This window comes from Dipodomys merriami, unplaced genomic scaffold (assembly GCF_024711535.1).
Source record: "Dipodomys merriami isolate MVZ:Mamm:240054 unplaced genomic scaffold, mDipMer1.0.p SCAF_27, whole genome shotgun sequence".
In the NCBI taxonomy this organism is placed as follows: Eukaryota; Metazoa; Chordata; class Mammalia; order Rodentia; family Heteromyidae; genus Dipodomys; species Dipodomys merriami.
Window position 1 is genome coordinate 4,989,099 of NW_027204159.1, and position 20,561 is coordinate 5,009,659.

Below are 20,561 nucleotides of genomic sequence, written 5' to 3' on the forward strand. Positions count from 1 at the left end.
TAGGCCCAAAGATCAATGGAACCAATTAAAAGACCCAGGAATAAAGCTGTACACTTACATTTATCTGATATTGGACAAGGGAGCAAAAAAGTTTGGTGGAAAAAGATAGCCTCTTCAATAATTGGTGTTGAGAAAACTGTACATCCTACATGTAGAAAACTAAAAATTGGGGCTGGGAAGGTGGCTCAGTGATAGAGCGCTTGCCTTGCATGCCTGAGGCCCTGGGTTCGATTCCTCAGCACCACATAAGCAAAAAGAAAAAAGTGGTGCTGTGGCTCAGTGGTAGAGCGCTAGCCTTGAGCTAAAGAGCTGAGGGACAGTGCCCAGGCCCAGAGTTCAGGCCCCACGACCAGACCCAAAAACAAACAACAACAACAACAAAAAACACCTAAAAATTGAATCCCTGCTTGTCACTATGCATCAATATCAACTCAAAGTGAATGAAAGGCCTCAACATCAGATCTGAAACTTTGAAACTACTGCAAGATGGAGTAGGAGAAACATTAGAACTTATAGGTATAGGTAGGAATTTTAAGAGTCCCAGGGGCACAGCAAATAGGAGAGAAATTTAACAAATGAGATAACATCAAAATAAAAAGTTTCTGCACAGCAAGGGACATAGTTTATTAAACTAGAAAGGACAGCCAACAGACTGGGAGACATTTTTTACAGCTATACATCTGACACGGGCCTAATATCCAAAATATCCAAGGAGCTCAAGTAATTAACACCTCCCCCCCCCAAAAAAAACTGAATACATAGATGAGCAAAGGAGCTTAAGAGAGACTTCTCAGAAGCAGTAAGAATGGCAAAGAGACATACAAGGAAATGTTCAATATCCCTTGCCATAAAGGCAATGCAAATCAAACAACTTTGAGATTCCATTTCATCTCAGTTAAATTATCCAGCATCAATAATTCAACCAATAGGAATGTTGGCAAAAAAAAAAATCAATCTGACAGGGATGTAGGGGAAAAGATCCTATTGTATTGTTGATGGGAACAACAAAAAATGTTGGCAAGAGCCAGTCGCCAGTGGCTCACGCCTGTAATCCTAGCTACTCAGGAGGCTGAGATCTGAGGTTCAAAGACAGCCCAGGCAGGAAAGACCATGAGACTCTTATCTCCAATAATCCACTCAGAAAACCGGAAGTGGTGCTGTGGCTCAAGTGGTAGAGCCCTAGCTTTGAGCTCAAGAGCTCAGAGACAGCGCCCAGGCCCAGAGTTCAAGCCCCAGGACCGACAAAAAAAAAAAAATGTTGGCAGGGATGTGGGGGGAAAGGAACCGTACTGTACTGTTGGTGGAAATGTATGTACAACCTCTCTGGAAGGCAGTTTGGAGGTTTCTCAAAAAACTAAACATAGAACTTCCCTATGACCCAGCCATAACTTTTTTTTTTGTCAGTCATGGGGCTTGAACTCTGGGCCTAGGCACTGTCCCTCAGCTCTTCAGTTCAAGTCTAGCACTCTACCACTTGAACCACCACAGTGCACTTCCAGTTTTCTGAGTGGTTTATTGCAGAAAAGAGTCTCATGGACTTTACTACCCTGGCTGGCTTTGAACTGCGATCCTCAAATCTCAACCTCCTGAGTAGCTAGGATTACAGGCATGAGCAACCAGCACCCAGCTCCAGCCATAACTCTTGGACAATATCTGTCCAGATCATTACAAGTCAGGATATGGTAAAGACACTTGTACATCCATATTCACTGCTTCATTAGTCACAAAATCCAAGTTATGCAAACAGCCCAGATGCCCTTCTACAGATGAGTAGATTGATAAAATGTGGTATATATACACAATGGAATTTTACTTGTCCATTAGAAAGAATAAGATTATGTCATTTTCAGGGAAATAGATGGACCTAGACCAAATCATGCTAAGTGAGGTAAGCCAAACTCAGACAAAAACAATAACACATTTTCTCTCATACGTGGAAGCTAGATCTAAAATATAGCTAAACATGATAACCTGTACAGGACTCCAGGCATTCACATATAGACTAAAAGAGGATACTCTTAGGAGAACTCAAAGGTGTAACTTCTCTGAACATTTAAAATACTATTTATCATATGAATTCCAGTTCATAGAAATGTTTTGTTGTTGTTATTATTCTTGGTGATGGTGGTGGTGTTTGGTTTTGGTTGTTTTTTTTTTTTTTCCTTTCTTTAGGGGTAGTTAAAGGGGGCACAGAAAGGGAGGGACGAAGGGTGAACAAATACCATCATGCTAGTCAGTATATACTCTGTGGAAAATGAACTTTGTGAGCAGAGATGGGAGGTAGAAACTGAAGGAAAATGAAAGAAGAGGTGACACTGCCCCCCCCCAAAGAAATGTACTCATTATCTGACATAAATTGGTAACACCTCTGTACGACAACTAATAAGAAAGTTAAGTTAAAAAAAAGTCTTGGTCTACCATTTTTCCCTTCTCCATAGTCCAGTCTTGGTTTAACTTTATCTTCCATTTATAAGATTACATGTGAACCCTTGCCCTTCTCATGAAGCAGAACCTACCTCTCACTATGGAAACTACTGTACTCATTTTCCAAACATGCTTATCAGTTACAGCTGTGCTGCTAAATATGCTACCCACCCTGATAAAATGGTAATATTTTGGATATGTTTGGTTAAATAAATACTAGCATTAATTTCCCCTGGTTTTCAAACCTTTTTAACATGGCTACTAGAAAATTTTAAATTATACATGTAGCTTGCATTATGTTTCCATTGAAGAGCATGTAGCTAGTTTGTTTAACTATGACTTTACTGTGTCAATCATTAATCTTCATGCCAGGTTTGTTAGTGTGTGAAGATCAAATGACTGTCCATTCTGTTGAGCAAAGTGACAGCAATGGTAATTACACCTATTTTCCAGGAACAGCAGTGACATCATCCAGAATCTAGGTTAATTGTATTGGCCTTTTTAGTTTTGGTATCTAGCTCTGGATATAGTGGTGGCTTCTTGGGACCATTTGTGGACCTAATGCTCAGCATTGTTCCTAAAAATCCTGTGGATATCTAAAATGATGCTAATAAATACTTTTTCTGGGAAGGTCCTTAATGAAGTCCCCCTTCTCCATCAGTCTACAAGGTCCTTTCTTGATTCAGCATCAAAAGTGAAGATCCAAACCACAAACTTAGTGCTTGGCCTTATAGGAAAATGCTTATCTTTTCAGCCAGACTGTAGAATTCCCTGGGGCAGGAACCCTGCCTTTTGCATAATTGTTTCTTAGTATTTGTCAGACTCTTTTTGTCATAGCATCACTAGACAAATACTTGTTAGTTATCACTGTAGATCTCTGAGGTAGGCAGAGATGTTTGTACACATGAGAAACGTGTTGCTCAGTTACTAGCCTGAGGTTTTATAGCTGGTTTGCTGCCCAGTTGGGGCAATAATCTAGGTATCCTCACTGCCTGCCCTATATCCTTCCTTTGTTCTAGGTCCTGCATACACACACACACACACACACACACACACACACACACACACACACACGTGTGTGTGTGAGTACATAGATATGTATATATACATATATGTGATGTATTAATTTACTGGCACTATTATGACGAAGTACCACTGATTGGTTGGATTAAAACAACAGAAATTGATTGGTTTACAGTTCAAAACGATATAAATCCAAAATTGTGTGTCATCAAACCATGTTTCCTTTGAAACTTGTGGGAAAATCCTTGGTTGCCTTTTCTTTTTTCTTTTTTTTTTTGGGGGGGGGTCCGGTCGTGGGGTCTGAACTCTGGGCGCTGTCCCTCAGCTGTTCAGCTCAAGGCTAGTGCTCTACCACTTGAGCCACAGTGCCACTTCCGGCTTTTTTCTTTTTGCTTATGTGGTGCTGAGGAATCAAACCCAGGGCCTCATGAATGCAAGGCAAGCACTCTACCACTAAGCCACCTTCTCAGCCCCATTGGTTGCCTTTTCTTAAAAGAAAGCAAGCAGGAGAGGGTAACAATGCTCGATAGGAAATGTACTCATTACCTTACTCATGTAACTGTAACCCCTTTGTACAGGATCTTTACAAAAAATATACATATAAGCAAGCAAGCAAGAATTGTTTGTTGATAACATTTGGTATTCCTTGGCTTACAGCTGCATGACTCCAATCTCTGTCTTTGTCCTCACTTGAATTTTCTCTGCCTGCCTCCACACAATCATCTTCTATGGACAATAGCCCTATTGGGTTACCTTCTCCACTGTGTTGTGACCTAGTTTTAACATAATTATATCTGTAATGAACCTATTTCTGATTATGGTCAGAGTCTTTGGTACTAGTGGTTAGGATTATATCTTTGGAGAGTAATACAATTCAACTGTAACAGATGGTAAACCTAAGAGAAGAACAAAATAGAAACTAAAGACATTGTCGTGTTTTTAGGATTTAGTCTAAGGATTATTCTATAGTAATGAGTTTTGTAAGGTTAAATAGTCCTACCCTACTGATTGGGTTTAGTTGATGAACATGTGTCATCATTTTTTTTTTTTTTTTTTTTTTTTTGTCAGTTGTAGGGCTTGAACTCAGGGCTGGGGCATTGTCCTTGAGCTCTTTTGCTCAAGGCTAGCACTTTACCACTTTGAGCCACAGCTTCACTTCTGGGTTTCTGGTGGTTTATTAGAGATAAAAGTCTCACAGACTTTCCTGCCCAGGCTGGATTCAAACTACAATCTTCAGATCTCAGCCTCCTGAGTAGCTAGGATTTCAGGCGTGAGTCAGCAGCAACTGGCTCATCATGGGTTGAATGTTGCTCTTACTTCCTTTAAGAACTGGATGGACCCTAAAATAAGGCAGTAGCCCCATCCTTTTTCAGCAGATCTTCCCAGCCATCTTGAGGTAGCTAACCTATATAGAGGGAAATAAGATGCATAATTTGGAAAAAGTCATAGAATAATACATAGGAGAAATGTAGATGGGGGAGTAAGACATATTTTACACACATTTCTTCTTTTTCTATACTCAAATGCATATGTAAGAATAAAAAGAAACACAGCATTTTAAAAAAGGAAAATGATTTTAAAAAGAGGTCTAAAAGAATTACAGCAATTTCCAATTAGGCCTTTGAGACTGTACACAGACTAGCAATGTGGCTGGAATTCATAAGTACAGTAGCTGAAATCTGTAATGGAAGCTTGTTAGTGACACAGAATCAAATCACCAAATAAGTCTGTCATCAAATTCAATATCTCTAAATGGGAAAGGCGTTTGCTTTAGGGCCAGCACTATCTCTCCATGTATCCCTTGAGCAAGTGACTCAATCTCTGTACTTACCTATATATAAAATAAGGATAAATAACTAGCAGAGGTGTGGGAAGGATTAGGTTTCTAGCAGAGTATACTGCATACAAGATTGATGTTCCATAAATACTCATAAATGAGTGTGGCAGGTAAGAGGAACAGAAAGAGCAGGCTACATAGACAATGCCAGGAGGTGTGGTGAAGGAAGGCAGGGTCAAATCAAGGAGGTCCTTGAAGCCATGTGAGCAGTTGGATTTAATTCCAAGTGGTCCCTCTAATTTAGCACTGTTCTCTATGATTCATATTCAAATACCTTTAGCTCCTGAGGCCTTATTGCTTGGTACATATGATTGGAATACCTACAAGGCCTTCCTTTAGTTCTTTATATGTATAATTACTTGCTCTCCTTCAGGTTTCATTTACAAAGGCCATCTTTTCCTAAGTAAATCTTCTTGCTTTACCCCATTATTTTCCATCATAGCATATCAGCATTTCTTTGATAGCACTCAATATGTTTTTGAACATTAAAGTGTGTGTATATGAATGTGCATATGTTTTAAGGTGGGGCTGCAGCCTAGAACTTGCAAGCATCCTGTCTTAGCTTCCAAAAGGCAGGGATGCATTTGGGAATGCATCTCAGGCATGCATCACCATCCCTGGCTCCTTGGTGAGCTTTTAGGTTATGTATTTATTATATTTTTATTGTCTCTCCACTAAACAATGAATTCTGTAAGAGGGAGATGATTCATCAGTGAATACAAAATGCACAGAACTGTGTCTGGCATGGGTAAATGTTGGCATTCCATAAATGTTGTTGGAATTAATGAAGATAAGATTTTGTCCTCATCTAAGTAGTTAGTATGCACTATTGTTTTGCCTATTTGGCTTTTTAAAAACAAAAAAATTAGAATATAAACTTAGACAAAAAGAGAAACTAGGACGGAGAAGGGTAGGACAGTAAGCAGAGATTATATTGCAAATTATTTTGGAGCTAGGAAAGGGAAGGATTTAAGAAAGCTGGAAGTGCAGCCCCCAAACAAGAAAGTTGTTCAACATTGTCTTTTCCACTATCAGGGGGTTCCTTAAACGTTGGAAGTTTTTATTCATCATTTCCTATTGTCAGCACCTAGCTTGGGGTCTGTGACACACAGATGTTTGCAAAACATGCCTGCAGTGTGCGCGAAAAGGTTTACTCTGACTACATACAGCACAGCCCAGGGAAGGCAATGGCCAAACAACCCAGGCACACTGGAGAGCTGGGAGAACCCAGATGCTGCAGACGGAACACAGCGGAGATGCGCATGCGCACCCGCGTCTGTCAAAGCCAGGCAGCGGAATGCCCCCGCGCTCTCGTGCGCGCCTGCGCGTTGTGTTCTTCCCGCCTCCAGCAAGATGGCGGAAGCCAACTAGCGAAGGGGCGGAGTGTGACCGCCGGAAACCCAGCCGCTGCTTGAGGGAGGGGGGGGAGCTTCGGGCTAAGGCCCGGGAGCAGCGGGGCCGGGGCTAGCAGGATGCTGTGCCCGGGGAGCGTTGTTGGTTGCCGGTGAGGAAGGTGAAGCGCGGAGTTGCCTTTCACGGGCCCCCGGCGCCCCCCTATGTACGCCTCTCTGCGCTCGGGGCCGGTGGCCGCTTTACCTGCTTCGGTTCCATCCTCGACCCCCGGGTCCTGGAACTCCGGCGACGACGGCCGGGGCTGCGCCGGGACGGAGGGGAAGCGCCGCGGCGGCGCCCGGGCTTCTGGCTGCGGAGCGCGCATCTGGCAGGTGAGTGAGGCCACGGGCTTCGACGTCTCCCGCCCCGGCCGAGCTCCCTCGGCTTGGCCTCGGCCGCCGCACGCGACCCCGGGACGCCGCGCCCGTGCCACCCCCTCCCCGGGCCGCGCGCCCCTCCCTGGCCCCGAGCCCCTCTCTCAGGCTCGCGTTCCCCTCCCGGGCCTCCAGTCATCCCGCCGTTCTCCCCCGGGCAGGTAGGGGTCGTGACGCCGCCCGCACCTCCCCGTCGCCTTCCCAGGAAGCTTCACCTTTGCAAACCATTCTCCATTCGCCTGAGGTGGGTGGGTCCTCCGCCCCTGAATGTGTTTGTGGTCGCTGCCTCATCTTCCTGGTTTCGGGCTTCTTGCTTCCTTGAATTTTTCTCTTTTTTTGGGAGGGGGGTACATTTTGAAAGTTTTTCGGCTAGTTTTCCCTAACTGAGGAGATTACCCGACAGACAGTCCGGCATGTGGAGTTATCCAGAAGTCGGTGGATTGAGTTCACCTGGAGGGGAGAATCAAATCCTCAAGAGATTGGGATGGAGAATCTGAAGTCTTTGACCCTGAGAACTCCTGCAGAATGGAGATACAGTGTTGGTCGGGACACATGATTGTTCACTTAAATCTTTCATCTCTTTCTGAGCTTTCGAGGCGGAGATGTAAGCGTTATAGGTCCAGTGAGAGAATCGGGAAGTGTATTTATTATGTTCCTTCCCCCCCCCCCAAAGACTACATACATGTAACATAATCACATATAACGACACGAGAAAGGACAAGTGGTTCATTCTTTTATTCAATGGTAGCATAAATAGCACACTGAAGCTTTAAAATCCCGTGTTGTACAAGCCCTTTGTTTTGTTTAGAAAGGACGAAAGTGGAGAACACCTTTTTAAGGTTAGGACTTCTCAGATTTCTTGTATTCTCAGTGATGGCAGTGTGTAACAATTTTTATAAATAGTATTTGTTTTTTTTATAAGTTGTAGGTTTGTACCTGTCTCAGCCCTCTTTCCTTCCGTGTAATCAGTTATTGATATAAAAAGTGGGATAAAGTAGTACCATGCCAAAAGTTTCTAAGTGCAGACTGAAGAATTAAAGGGCTGGGCATGGAACTTCCCTGGTAGAGCACTTGCTTACATGTGCTGGACCATAGGTTGGATCCTAGCACAGCAAACAACAGCCAACAACAAAAAGGTACAACTTCCTGAGGAAGTTGCCTTGGGTGATTGTCACTGTTTAGTTGGATATGTCTCAGGAGCACCAAAATTACAGAAATTGGTCTAAAAACATAGATGATACTGTATAGAGATAGCATTGTTTGGTTTCAGAGAAGAAATATTGGGGCTGGGAAAGTGGCTCAGTGGTAGCTACAGTGCTTGCCTTTCATGAATGAGGCCCTAGGTTCCATTCCTCAGCACCACATAAGCAGAAAAACGCGGAAGTGGTGCTGTGGCTCAAGTGGTAGAGCACTAGCCTTGAGCTGAAGAGCTGAGGGACAGCGCCCAGGCCCAGAGTTCAGGCTCCACAACGGACCAAAAAAAAAAGAAAAAAGTAAATATTTTCATTTTATTTTTGTACTTAGTAGCCTTCATTAATCTACAACCGAAGCTATGTATTTTTAGCTCTTGTGTTATCAGTTATCTGATTTCAGTTTGAAGAGACAGGAAAGTTTGGGTTGCTGAGCTTCAGTCAATGGTAAGAAAAATGTCCATCTGAGGAAGTACTCCCTCCAATTCCCAGTTTTCTTCTCTATATTATCTCCTATTTACTCATATGTCAGAGGAAATAATGTCTTTGCTTCTTTTTGAAAGCAGTTCCTCCAGATGTATCCATGACCATCTCTTCCTCTTTCCCCTTTTAAAAGTTCAATCCGTTCATCCCAGGAGCCTGGTATAGTAGGAAGAATATTCACTTTGAGCCAGCTAGAGTTTTCAAATTAGGTTTTGAAGTCTATTAAAAACCACTTACTAATTACCCTACTGAGGCTATTCTGCATCTATAAAGTAGGATGTAATTCTTTTCTCACAAAATTGATATTGAAGAATACATGTTAAAAGGCCACTCAAGTGTTTTGTACATTGTGGTTCATTTTGTTGTTTTGTGCCAGTTCTATGGCTTGAACTCAGTGCTTGGGCACTGTTCCTGAGCATTTTTGTGTGTGTCAGTCATGGGGTTTGAACTCAATCTGCCCCTGAGCTTTTTCACGCCAGGCTAGTGCTCTACCTCTTTGAGCAACAGTACACTTCTGATGTTCTGGTGGTTAATTGGAGATAGTCTCACAGACTTTTCTGCCTGGTCTGTCTTTGAACCGTGGTCCTTAGATCTCAGCCTCCTAAGTAGGTAGGATTACTTGTGTGAGCCACTGGTGCCTGGTGTTCCTGAGCACTTTTGCTCAAGGCTAGCACTCCACCCGTTGAGCCACACAGCTCTACTTCTGGCTTTCTTATTTTATTTTTTATTTCATTTTATTTTTTTGTGGGTTAATTGGAGATAAGAGTTTTCAAGCTTTGATCCTCAGATCTGACATCTGGCACATTGTGGTTCTTAATAAATTCTTCAGTGACTTCCTTTACATTTTTACGAAGGAAACTACTGTCTTAAAAGTTACCAGTGGCCAGGAAATTCCAAAAGACTCTTACCTCCAAGTAACCACTAAACGAAGAGGGGGTAGGTGTTGTGACCGGAAGTGGAGCTGTGTCTCAAGTGGTAGAATGCTAGCCTTGAGCAAAAAAGCTCAGGGACAGTACCCAGCCCCAGGACTGGCACACACAAAAACATTACCTATGATTTCCTCATCATTAAATCCAATGGCCTTTTCTGTGTTTAATTTTCTCAAATTATTTGTAAATACACTTGATTGTATAATAATAAAATAACTTATTTTCTAGGTTCTTCTTCATTTTACTTCCTGATTTCCTTATGTCTCTGAAGCTTTCTTCACAGTTTTTACAGTCTTAATTTTATTCTTCCCTATAAAGATAGTTTCCTATATCAGCTAGGCTGCAAACAATTGTAAACACAACTAGTGTACTAGTTTCATGTAATTAGCAAGTACATAGAGATGGCTGGAATTGTGGTTTATTCAAAGATCGTGCTGTCAGGGCTGAGGTCCTGCTATTTTCTTAACATTGTCCTGTTTGGGCTTCATGGTTAGACTTCCCTTCTAATGAAGGAAGCAACCAGCAATGTTCTTTTCTTGCTTTTTTTTTTTTTTTGGGGTCCAGTCGTGGGGCCTTAACTCTGGGCCTGGGCGCTGTCCCTCAGCTCAAGGCTAGTGCTCTACCACTTGAGCCACAGCGCCACGTCAGGCTTATGTGGTGCTGAGGAATCGAACTCAGGGCCTCAGGCATGCAAAGCAAGCACTCTACCACTGAGCCACCTTCCCAGCCCCACCAGCAATGTTCTTATTGCAGTCAGCCACCTTCGTGTACTGCCAAAGGGAGAGAGAAGACTTCTTTCGTAATAGGTCTCAAAATCCTCAACTCTCCTCTCATTGAAGATCATAGAAGATCATACTGCCAGGTCAGTAGCAGTATCTTTGTCCAGAGGTATAGGATTATAAACTGGCCTAACCTGTGGAGTGAATAAGTACTGCAGCACAGTGTTGGCAAGGTGAAATGGGTAGTGGGAAGGTAACCAGTGTTCTCAAGGTCCTGTGTGCTTTTCACTGTTTCTTAGTGGTCATATTCCTTTTTTCCTTTATGAAGTACTTCATTTCTGTATGGATGTTTCTCATTTCTATAACTCTACTTTCCACTTCCATTATTTGCTCTATGTCTTTATTTAATGTACTGCTTTAGTTTCAACTCATATTAGAGTTTGATGTGGATCCCTTAGCCTGCTCTGTTTATGTTTGTATTCTTCCTCCTGATTTCTCTTTTATAAATAACCTTTCTTTCAGCTGTTCAGTCTTGAAACCTTACAGTAATCTTGGTTCTTCTTCCACTGTCAGTTATCACATCTTAAATATATGTTAGGCTTCAAGTTACACAGTACTGAACTAATTGATTTAACCAGTATTTCACATAAAAATATGTTCAAAATTGGAGGATTCCATGAGTAGTCAATTTAGCTGCACAGTGAGATTATCAGGAATTCTGGTGCTTTCCATCTTCAAGCTTCACTCTTTCTTGGTATGCTGATCTTTACACTTAAGACTTGTCACATAAGGGTTGCAGCTTTCTGCCCAGGCATCACATTGCCAAGTGGAAGTTTGCCTTCTTATTTATTTATTTATTTATTTATTTAGTCGGTTGTGGGGCTGAATTCTGGGCCTGGACACTGTCCCTCAGCTCTTCAGTTCAAGGCTAGTACTCTATCACTTGAGCCACAGCACCATTTCCAGCTTTTTCTGCTTACGTGGTGCTGAGGAATGGAACCCAGGGCCTCATGCATGCAAGGCAAGCGTTCTACCACTGAGCCACCTTCCCAGCCCTTCTCATCTTTTGATTAGCCAAATAAATCTTCCAGAGAAGGTGCGGATGCACATCCTACTACACCCATACGCTAGTTGCAAGGAAGCAGGAAAACTAATGTGGTTTTTAAGTAAAGGAAGCAGGTAGGCAGATGACTGAAGGAAAAATAACAAAACACTTTCTGTGAAGTAACTATAGTATTACATGGAGAAGAAAATTTAAATAAATAAGAGTGTCCTAACAGTGGTAATAAACTTAAAGCATTGTTTACCCAAGAGTTGATGTACGTATTTATTTACTTATTTATTAGTACTAGGCTCTCAGCTTTGTGATTGCTTGGCCTTTGAGCCATACCAACAGCCCTTTTTGCCCATTATTTTTGAGGTAGGGTTTTGATTTTTGCCTGGTCCAGCCCAGACCTTGACCTTCTTATTTATGCTTTGCACAGTAGCTGGGATAACAGAAACAAACTATCATACCCAAGTTTTGTTTTGTTTTTTTTGGTCGGTCCTGGGGCTTGAACTCTGGGCTTGGGCGCTGTCCCTGTGCTCTTCAGCTCAAGGTGAGTGCTTTACCACTTGAGCCACAGCAACACTTCCGGTTTTCTAGTGGTTTTTATTGGAGATAAGAGTCTCACGGACTTTTCTGCCCAGGCTGGTTTTGAACTGTGATCCTCAGATCTCAGCCTTCTGAGTAGCTAGGATTACAGGTGTGAGCCACCAGTGCCCGGCCATACTCAAGTTTTATGTTAAGATGGTATCTTAACTTCTATCCCTGGCTGACCTGGAACTTTGTTGTCTTCATAGCTAGGATGACAAGAACATCTCATTATGCTGAACTATTGATTGAAATGGAGCTTCATGGACCTTTTCTCTCAATCCTCTCAATTTCCATCTTCCAGATAGCTAATATTACAGACAAGAACCACCAGTACCAGACTTAAGATTGATATTAAATACCTTTAAGCATACCCAGTGGAGTAAGAAACACATATATTATTATAAAAATAGATTGTGGTTCTCTTATGGGTAAGACATTTGGAAATCATGGGGACATTTAGGTGTCACAGAAACTGTCAGGTCCCACTAACAGTGAGTAGAGGTCAGATTTGCTATTTGAAACAGTCTTACAGGACCAAGAATTGTTCCTTCCTAGATCCAGCTACATATCTACATATTGAAATAGGTGAATGTTTTGCCTTTTTGAATTATTTGCTAAGATTCATCTACATTATTCTTACTCTTGTTGGGGCTTTTGTACTCCCAGGCCAGCACTCCACCACAGAAGCTGAGCTATAGCTCCACTTCTGGCTTTTTAGTGGTCATTTGGAGATGAGAGTCTCAGGAACTTTACTGCTAGGGTTGGCTTCAAACTGCTATCTTCAGATCTCAGCCTCCTGAGTATCTAGGATTACAGGTGTGAGCTGCTGGTGCCCAGCTGCACTCTTCTATTTTAAGTGACAGAAAATTAAATTCAATCTAGCTTCACAAATAAAGGGAATGATTAGATCTTGTAGTTAAGCTTTAAGCTAAGGCATCATCCAGCAGCTTATAGGAAACCATCAAGAACTTGGCTGAATTTCTCTGAGATTTGTTCTGTTCTGGCACTCCTTTGTTTTGGTTTTATTTTTGGGCTAGTCTACTTCATGGTAGCAAATTCCTGTAGCAGTTTTAGGCTTTCATTAACTCTTTCACTTTCAAAGTAAAGTAAATCTCTTTTACTTGATTTTGTTAGTGTTTGTTGAGTGCAAACAATGCACAAACTTTCCTTAAACACTATCCCTAAAAACCTGATGAGCTCTTCTATCATGCTACAATTTTGTATATGTATATCTATCTATCTATCTATCTATCTATCTATCTATCTATCAGAATTTGTAGGTATTGTCTATGTCTCATGCGTTTCTTTACCTTGCCTTAATCACCTTTTTGCTCTTAAAGTCCATTGTCTAGAATATTCTCTGGATTAGTGGTATTGCCACTTAGTGGAAAGAATTAATGATTTTCTGCATAACACAGAAAAGAAGGTTGTAGAAGAGCAAAGAAACAGAATTCCCTCATTCCTTCAGAAGTTGTTACTGAACCCTGAATTAAGTACATGGCACCCCTAAGAATGAATGTGATTTTCTTGTGGTTAATAGAGTATGAATTTATTTGACAGCTTTTCTGAATTCTAGTAGAGGTTTTGTCCTCCTCTGGTGTCTAGAGGGATTTGTTCCTAGACTGTTCCATGGATGCTAAAGTCTCATATAAAGTGGTATAGAATTTGCAAACAACCTATGTACATCATCCCATATTTTAAATCATCTCTAGATTACCTAAAGCATACTTGTTAAGCACCTCTGATTTGAATATCTGAGATCACATGCTCTAAAATTTGAAATTTTTTGCATATCAGCCTGACACCAACAGTAGAATTCTATATCTGACCTTATGTATCACAGGTAAAATGTGGTGCACTAAAAATATTGTATAAAATAACCTTTGGCCTGTTCATATATGTAACTCAGTATGTAACTGAGTTTCATGTTTAGACTTGGATCCCATTCCCTAAGGTGTTTCATGAATGTGTAAGTACTCTAAAATCCAAAATCTGAGATACTTTAAAGCATATGGATAAGAGGTATTCCATGTGTACCTAATACAATGTAAATAGTTACTAAGCTGTATTAGGTGGTAATGGCAAGAACAAGAGCAGTAGATGTTCTGTATAGATGCAATTTTTCCTCCAAATATTTTAAATCCAAGGATATTAACCCTGTGTATATATAGAAAGAGAGCTAACTCTGTTTTCTCAATTAACAAAAGGCAAATGTTATTCATGTAACAGATATTTTTAGGGGTTGAAGGTATATCTCATGGTGTAAGATCGTGGATTCCAGCCTTACCACAAAAAAACCCCTTAAATGTACTTATTTTCATAATTCACTTTAAAATGTTTTTCAGTTTTCATTGTGGTTTTTTCCTTGACTTTTGAGTTATTTGGAAATATTGTATTTTTCATTTCTAAACAAACAATGATTTTCTGTTACTTAGTTTTTAAGTTATGCTAGAAATAGGTCGGTGTCACATAGGAATAAAGACACTAACTGGAAAGAAACTCAGCAAGACAAAGTTTACTTCTGCAAGAGTGTGCCAGTGGCCAAAAATCTGACTAGCAAACACACAGAGCTGGCAGGCTGCTCCCTTTTTATTCCTAACCTAGCAGGCTCTGCTCCATTAGCCTAGCTCAGGATCACAATCTGCAAAAGGAAATGCCTTAATTAACAGCATGTTAATTAAATGATTAAATGTCAAGGAGCTTCTAACAGGATGTTAGAGCTCTGGGGAATAAGATATATGTAACTAAAATGTAATTAACAAGGGCCAAGCCACCTGGCCAAAGCAGGACCCCTTCAAAAAACAATTCTCTCAGGATTAACAGAAAGGAAGCAAACTACTTTGATAGAAAAGACTCTTTTCTCATATAATATAATTACAGTATAATCCAAGAATGTACTCTTTTTCAAAGGTTTGTTTTTTCAGGCTTTGGTCTCTGTGTTATTGCCTCAGTTCAATGAAGTCCTTGCTAGGTATCCATAGGAATTGGTTCCCATGAAGTTCCTATATAAAATGGTATAGTATTGACATACATCTTAGGCATATCAGCTACATACTTTTAAAGTTATCTCTAGATTACTTGTAATACCTAATGTGATACTGAATATATAATACCTTATAGGTTAATGTTATGTAAGTAGTTGTTACACTATATTTAGGGAATAGTAAAAAGGAAAGATATTATGCAAATTCAGTACAGACATAGTTTTTTCATATATTTTTGATCCATGGGAGCAGAATCCATGAATACAGAAAGCTAGCTGTACCTTTTTTTCCCCCCTTCAGTAACCATTGCATATAATGTTTTGTATTTTTTTCATCAGGGCATGTCTCTTAATCTAGGGAAGAGTATTTTGAGATACTTTATTTTGATTTCATTTCCCCTTGTAAGGATTTCATTTCCCTTGTAATTCTCCCAAATTTTACTTTATAGATATTAGAGGCATTGCTTGTAGTTGCACAGAATTACATAATACTTGAATCTTGTCAGTGACTTAATGTCATTATTCTTTCTAAATGCCTTTTGCACTAGAGTCTAGTTTAACTAGGATTAGTGTAACTCAAGCATGGTATGTATTTTTTTGTGTATGTATATATTTTTCTATTCTTGTACCTCTCCAATCTTTCTTTATTCTGATGTTTTAGATAGGTCTCTTCCATGATATAGTTGAGTTTAAATTTCACATATTATATACTATATATTTGCATTGTCTGTTAGTTTTTCCACCTTTTTAGCATTTAGATTAACGGGCTATTTCATCAATCAGATTTTTGTCCTCATTTAGACGTTGTGGCCTTTTTTATCTTCATATAAAGTCTAATGTTAATTGGTAGCTTTATCCTTTCCCAGATGGTACATCTAGTTCTGTTTACTCTGGCTTTATATCGTGCATTTTTATTACTCTCCTCCCTTATTGTCATTACTCTTTTAGACTGTCAATATTTTAGTAAACTGACAGAAGACAGTATAACAACTATTTACATAACATTACTTATAAGGTATGATATTATTAAGAATTATAAATAGAGATGATTTGATTTGTTTAGATGTGTGTGTGTGTGTGTGTGTGTGTGTGTGTGTGTGTGTGTTACATGCCAATTTTTATTGTCTCTTTGTATTCTTAATCTTAGCCCAAAACCTAACATTGTTTTCATTATAGTCCTCACCCATAATGGTGGTGGGACTCTTAAATAAAGTCTTTCAGTGCAGGAAACAAATACTGTAAATACTTGCTTTTCATTGATAAATTCAAAAGGCAAAAATTCACAAAAGTTGTTTCCTGACTTACAGTGGATTTGAGCTAGTTATTAATTTCTCATTTGTTGTCAGTTTTTTGGTCCTTTCAAGATTATTTTAGTATTTTACCTAGACTTTTAAATTATCATCAGAAAGATAGTTGATTATAATCACCTGACTTGCTGTTTTTACAAGTAGAAGTCCAAAAATTTCCTTTGATTGTTCAAGGAAGACTAACATATCTGCATTAGTTTTTCCTTTGTAGTAGTGTTTCTTTTATGGCATAAATTATTTACCTGGGAGGTTAAGCAATTAAGTTATGTTGTTTTAAAATACTTTAACATGTATTATTTACCAAATGAGGTCCTATTATTTTCAAAGACCCACGGAAGGAGGCAGAGGACATATTAATTGGAGAAGTTAAAAATATTTATGATGTAGCGAAGATGGAGGCCCAGCTCAATAGAGCACCTGCAGGCATTGCCTTTCATGTAAGCAAGCTTTTTTGTAGTTGAACTCAGGGCCTTGCACTTAACTAGGCAGGCTCTTTGCTACTTAAGCTCACTCTCAGTCCTCTTTGCTTTAGTTATTTTCTAATAGGGTCTTGTGTTTATCCCTAGGCAGTCCTGAACTGCACTCTTCCTACTTAGAAAAAGCTGGGTCTTTTTGTAAGGCCCTGTTTTTTATTGGTTGAGATGGAGATCTGCTGTTACAGGTGTGAGCACTGCACTTGGCACTAAGCTGAGAAAGAACATGTTTTTGTTCGAAATCTGATTTTATTTTCATTAATTAATGTTAGGACTCTGTGCTATGTAGGTTACAGGGTTTTTTTTTTTTAACATTTCAGGGACAAAATATAATTTTTAAATCTTACATATATATTAAATATTCTACTTATAATTTGTTTTCTGAATTAAGTCTTTTGGTGGTCAAACATACAGATAAAAATTCTAGGCAACCTAAGCTATGATTGCCTTTACATTAATACACATTCTCCCGTGTTTGGGCAGTGGTGTTGGTAAAAGTATAAAAAGTACAAAAAGGGGTCTGGGAAGGTGGCTCAGTGATAGAGAGCTTGCCTTGCATGCCAGAGGCCCTGGGTTCGATTCCTCAGCACCACATAAGCAAAAAGAAAAAAGCTGGAAGTGGCGCTGTGGTTCAAGTGGTAGAGCGCTAGCCTTGAGCTGAAGAACACAGGGACAGCATCCAAGCCCAAAGTTCAAGACCCATGACCGACAAAAAAAAAAAGAATGGAGGAAAGTGCTGAGGGAATAGAGGGTACATAACTGAATTAACCTGTCAGAAGAGCTTAGGAGGGGGCTAGGAAGTAGCTCAGTGGTAGATTCAGTCCCTGGCACTGGAGAAAAAAATCTTGGGTGTTTAAGGAAGTAGTAGAAATGGCTTAATGTAGTTTAAGAAGCCAGCCTGGGGCTGGGAAAGTGGCTCTGTGGTAGAGTGCTTGCCTTGCATTAGTGCTTGCCTTGCTTTAGCACTACATAGCAGAAAAAGCCAGAAGTGGCACTGTGACTCAAGTGGTAGAGCACTATCCTTGAGCTGAAGAGCTGAGGGATAGCACCCAAGCCCAGAGTTCAGGCCCGTGACTGACAAAAAAAAAAAAAAAAAGCCAGCCTGGGCAGACAAATTGAAGAGATTCTCATCTCCAGTTTACTAGCAAAAAGCCAGAAATGGAGATGTAGCTCAATTGGTAGACCACTAACCTTGTATAGAAAAACAAGAGTGCAAGGCATTGAGTTCAAGTCCCAGTACTGGCATGGCTTTTTTTTAAAGTGGTAACTGGAATCAAGGAACACATATATTCCTTCTCTGAGACACTTTCAAACATTCCTCTATTCTAGTCTCCTTGACTAAAGTACATGTATACAAGAGAAAATCTCCTCTTGAGACAGTGTTATCAGATTTCAAATAAGATAAATAGATATGTTCATTGAATAGTTTATGAAGTTATAAGGATGTTAGTTGGATTAACAGTACAGTAGTACTAAAGTATGCTGTTTTATGAGTTACATAAATTTCTATACTATCTTATTAAGTACTAAATTAGCACCATGTACTTAGTAGCATTAAGCACTGTATCAAACCTGTTGTGAAATTCAGGTTTTCTTTTGGGAAAGAACAAAACATGGAGTGGAAGAGGAGGAATTGAATATTTGAACATCTGATATGGGTGGGCTGGGAATGTGGCTTAGTGGTAGAGTGCTTGCCTAGCATGCCTGAAGCCCTGGGTTCCATTCCTCAGTACCACATAAACAGAAAAGGCTGGAAGTGGTGCTGTGGCTCAAGTGGTAGAGTGCTAGCCTTGAGCAAAAGAAGTTCAGGGACAGTGCCCAGGCCCTGAGTTCAAGCCCCAGGATTGGCAAAAGAAACACACACACACACACACACACACACACACACACACACACACACACACACACACACACACACACACACACACACACACACACACACACACACACACACACACACACACACACACACACACACACACACACACACACACACACACACACACACACACACACAATTATGTTGATTGTAATGATTCTCTTCATTTAATTCCTATGTAGGATTAACTGCTATGTTTAAGATAGAGTAGCACTATTTCCAGAAAAAAAAAATGCATTGATCTTTGGGTTTGTTTGTGATGTTGGGAGCATTTTCTCTCCTTGTTTCCCTAGAACCAGAATGGGGAACCTTTCTGTTCCCCATCCCCATATAAAACCTGAGAAATCATTTGATACATGACAGGACAGACACATATGCCTCTCATTCCTATCTGTGGGCCATCTAGCTGTACTGATAATTTTTTGTGGCCTGCAAATGATGTTACAAATATTTAAATGGCTTTTGGCAGAGAAAAGGTCTCCTACCCCTGATAGAGTAAGCATTTCTCTTCTTTTAAAGTGGAATTTTTCTACTTACTATTTTTTTTTTTTTTTTGGTCAGTCCTGGGGCTTGAACTCTGGGCTTGACAGTGTCCCTAAGCACTCTACCACTTGAGCCATAGCGCCACTTCTGGTTTTCTGAGTGGTTTATTGAAGATGAGTCTCATGGACTTTTCTGCCCCTGCTGGCTTTGAACCATGATCCTCAGATCTCAGCCTCCGGAGTAGCTAGGATTATAGGTGTGAGCCACCAGCGCCCAGCAGGATTTCTCTATTTCTAAGCTATAGAGAGGGCTCTGATTTTGTAGGGGTAAAGGACTTAGTGATCTGAAATAAGAATAGAATTAAATGAAAAAGTGCTGGGCTTGGTAACTCTGTCTTGTTATCTTACCTACTTAGGAGACAGAAATCAGTATGATCACAGTTCAAGGCCAGCCTGGGCAAAAACGTTAGTGAGACCTCTTGCAGGTCAAGAAATATACAAAGCATTGTGATACGTGCCTATAATCCCAGTCATATGGGGGAAGCATAAGCAGGATTAGAGTCAAAGGCCAGCCCTGTGAAAAAATATGTAAGACTTTATGTAAAAATAATTATAGCAAAAAAAGCATGGTGTCTGTTTTATGTGGTGGAGTGCCAGCCTAGCAAGTATGAGGCTCTGATTTAAATCCCAGTATTGTGGGAAGATGAGGGAAGGGAAAGGAAGAGTATGGAAAGAAAAGAAGGGAAGGAAGTAAAAACTGAAGTCAGGGAATAAGGAACTGTCTGGAGAATTTTAATCTTCAGCACAAAATCTTTTTAGAATTACTGGTCTTATTAATAAAGATGGAAAAATAAAAAGGAAATGGGTTAGTTATTCTGTTTGTTTTATTTTATATGTGTGCATGCGTGTGTCGTGCATGCGTGTGTGTGTGTGTATGTGTGTGTGTGTGTGTGTGTGTGTGTGTACACGCGTGTGTGTGCCAGTATTGGGGCTTGAACTCAGGGCCTGGGTGCTTATCCCCTTAGCTTTATCACTTAGGTCTGGCACTCTTTAATTGAGCCACACATACACACTTCCGGCTTTTTGGGGGGTTGGGGGGGACCGGGCTGGTTAATTGGAGATATGAGTCTCAAAGAATTTCTTGCTGCTCACTTGGGACCATGATTCTCAGTACTTAGCCTCCTGATTAGGATTACAGGTATGAGCCACCAAGTGTCTGGTTTTAAATTTTTTAGTATTATAAAGTAGTTTTACAAAGAGGTTTTTTTTTTTTTTAATTTTTTAAGGTGTATTCTCCTGCTTACCAAATACTTAATTTCTACTAGGTACTTGAAACAGTGCTGGTAGTTTACAAAAATGAAGGAAGAATTGCTTGTTCAGGAGCTCACAATCTAATGAAGAAAAACAGACATAGTTGAGTTAGTATTTGA

At 40.2% G+C, this 20,561-nt stretch overlaps 1 protein-coding gene across 8 annotated transcripts in view; it reads left to right on the forward strand.

The window, feature by feature from the left end:
• The first annotated feature begins 6,619 nt into the window (after positions 1-6,619).
• Apc (APC regulator of WNT signaling pathway) overlaps positions 6,620-20,561 on the forward strand; it is a 101,121-nt gene continuing 87,179 nt past the window's right edge. For 4 of the 8 annotated variants that reach the window (XM_070036047.1, XM_070036050.1, XM_070036058.1 and 1 more), the window contains exon 1: positions 6,620-7,008. Coding sequence is in view for 4 of the 8 variants with exons in the window: in XM_070036049.1 (XP_069892150.1) it covers positions 6,841-7,008 (168 nt within the window). In the remaining 4 variants the exon portion in view is untranslated. The remainder of the gene's footprint in view (positions 7,009-20,561) is intronic. The other 4 variants (XM_070036057.1, XM_070036059.1, XM_070036046.1 and 1 more) reach the window with 3 other exon arrangements.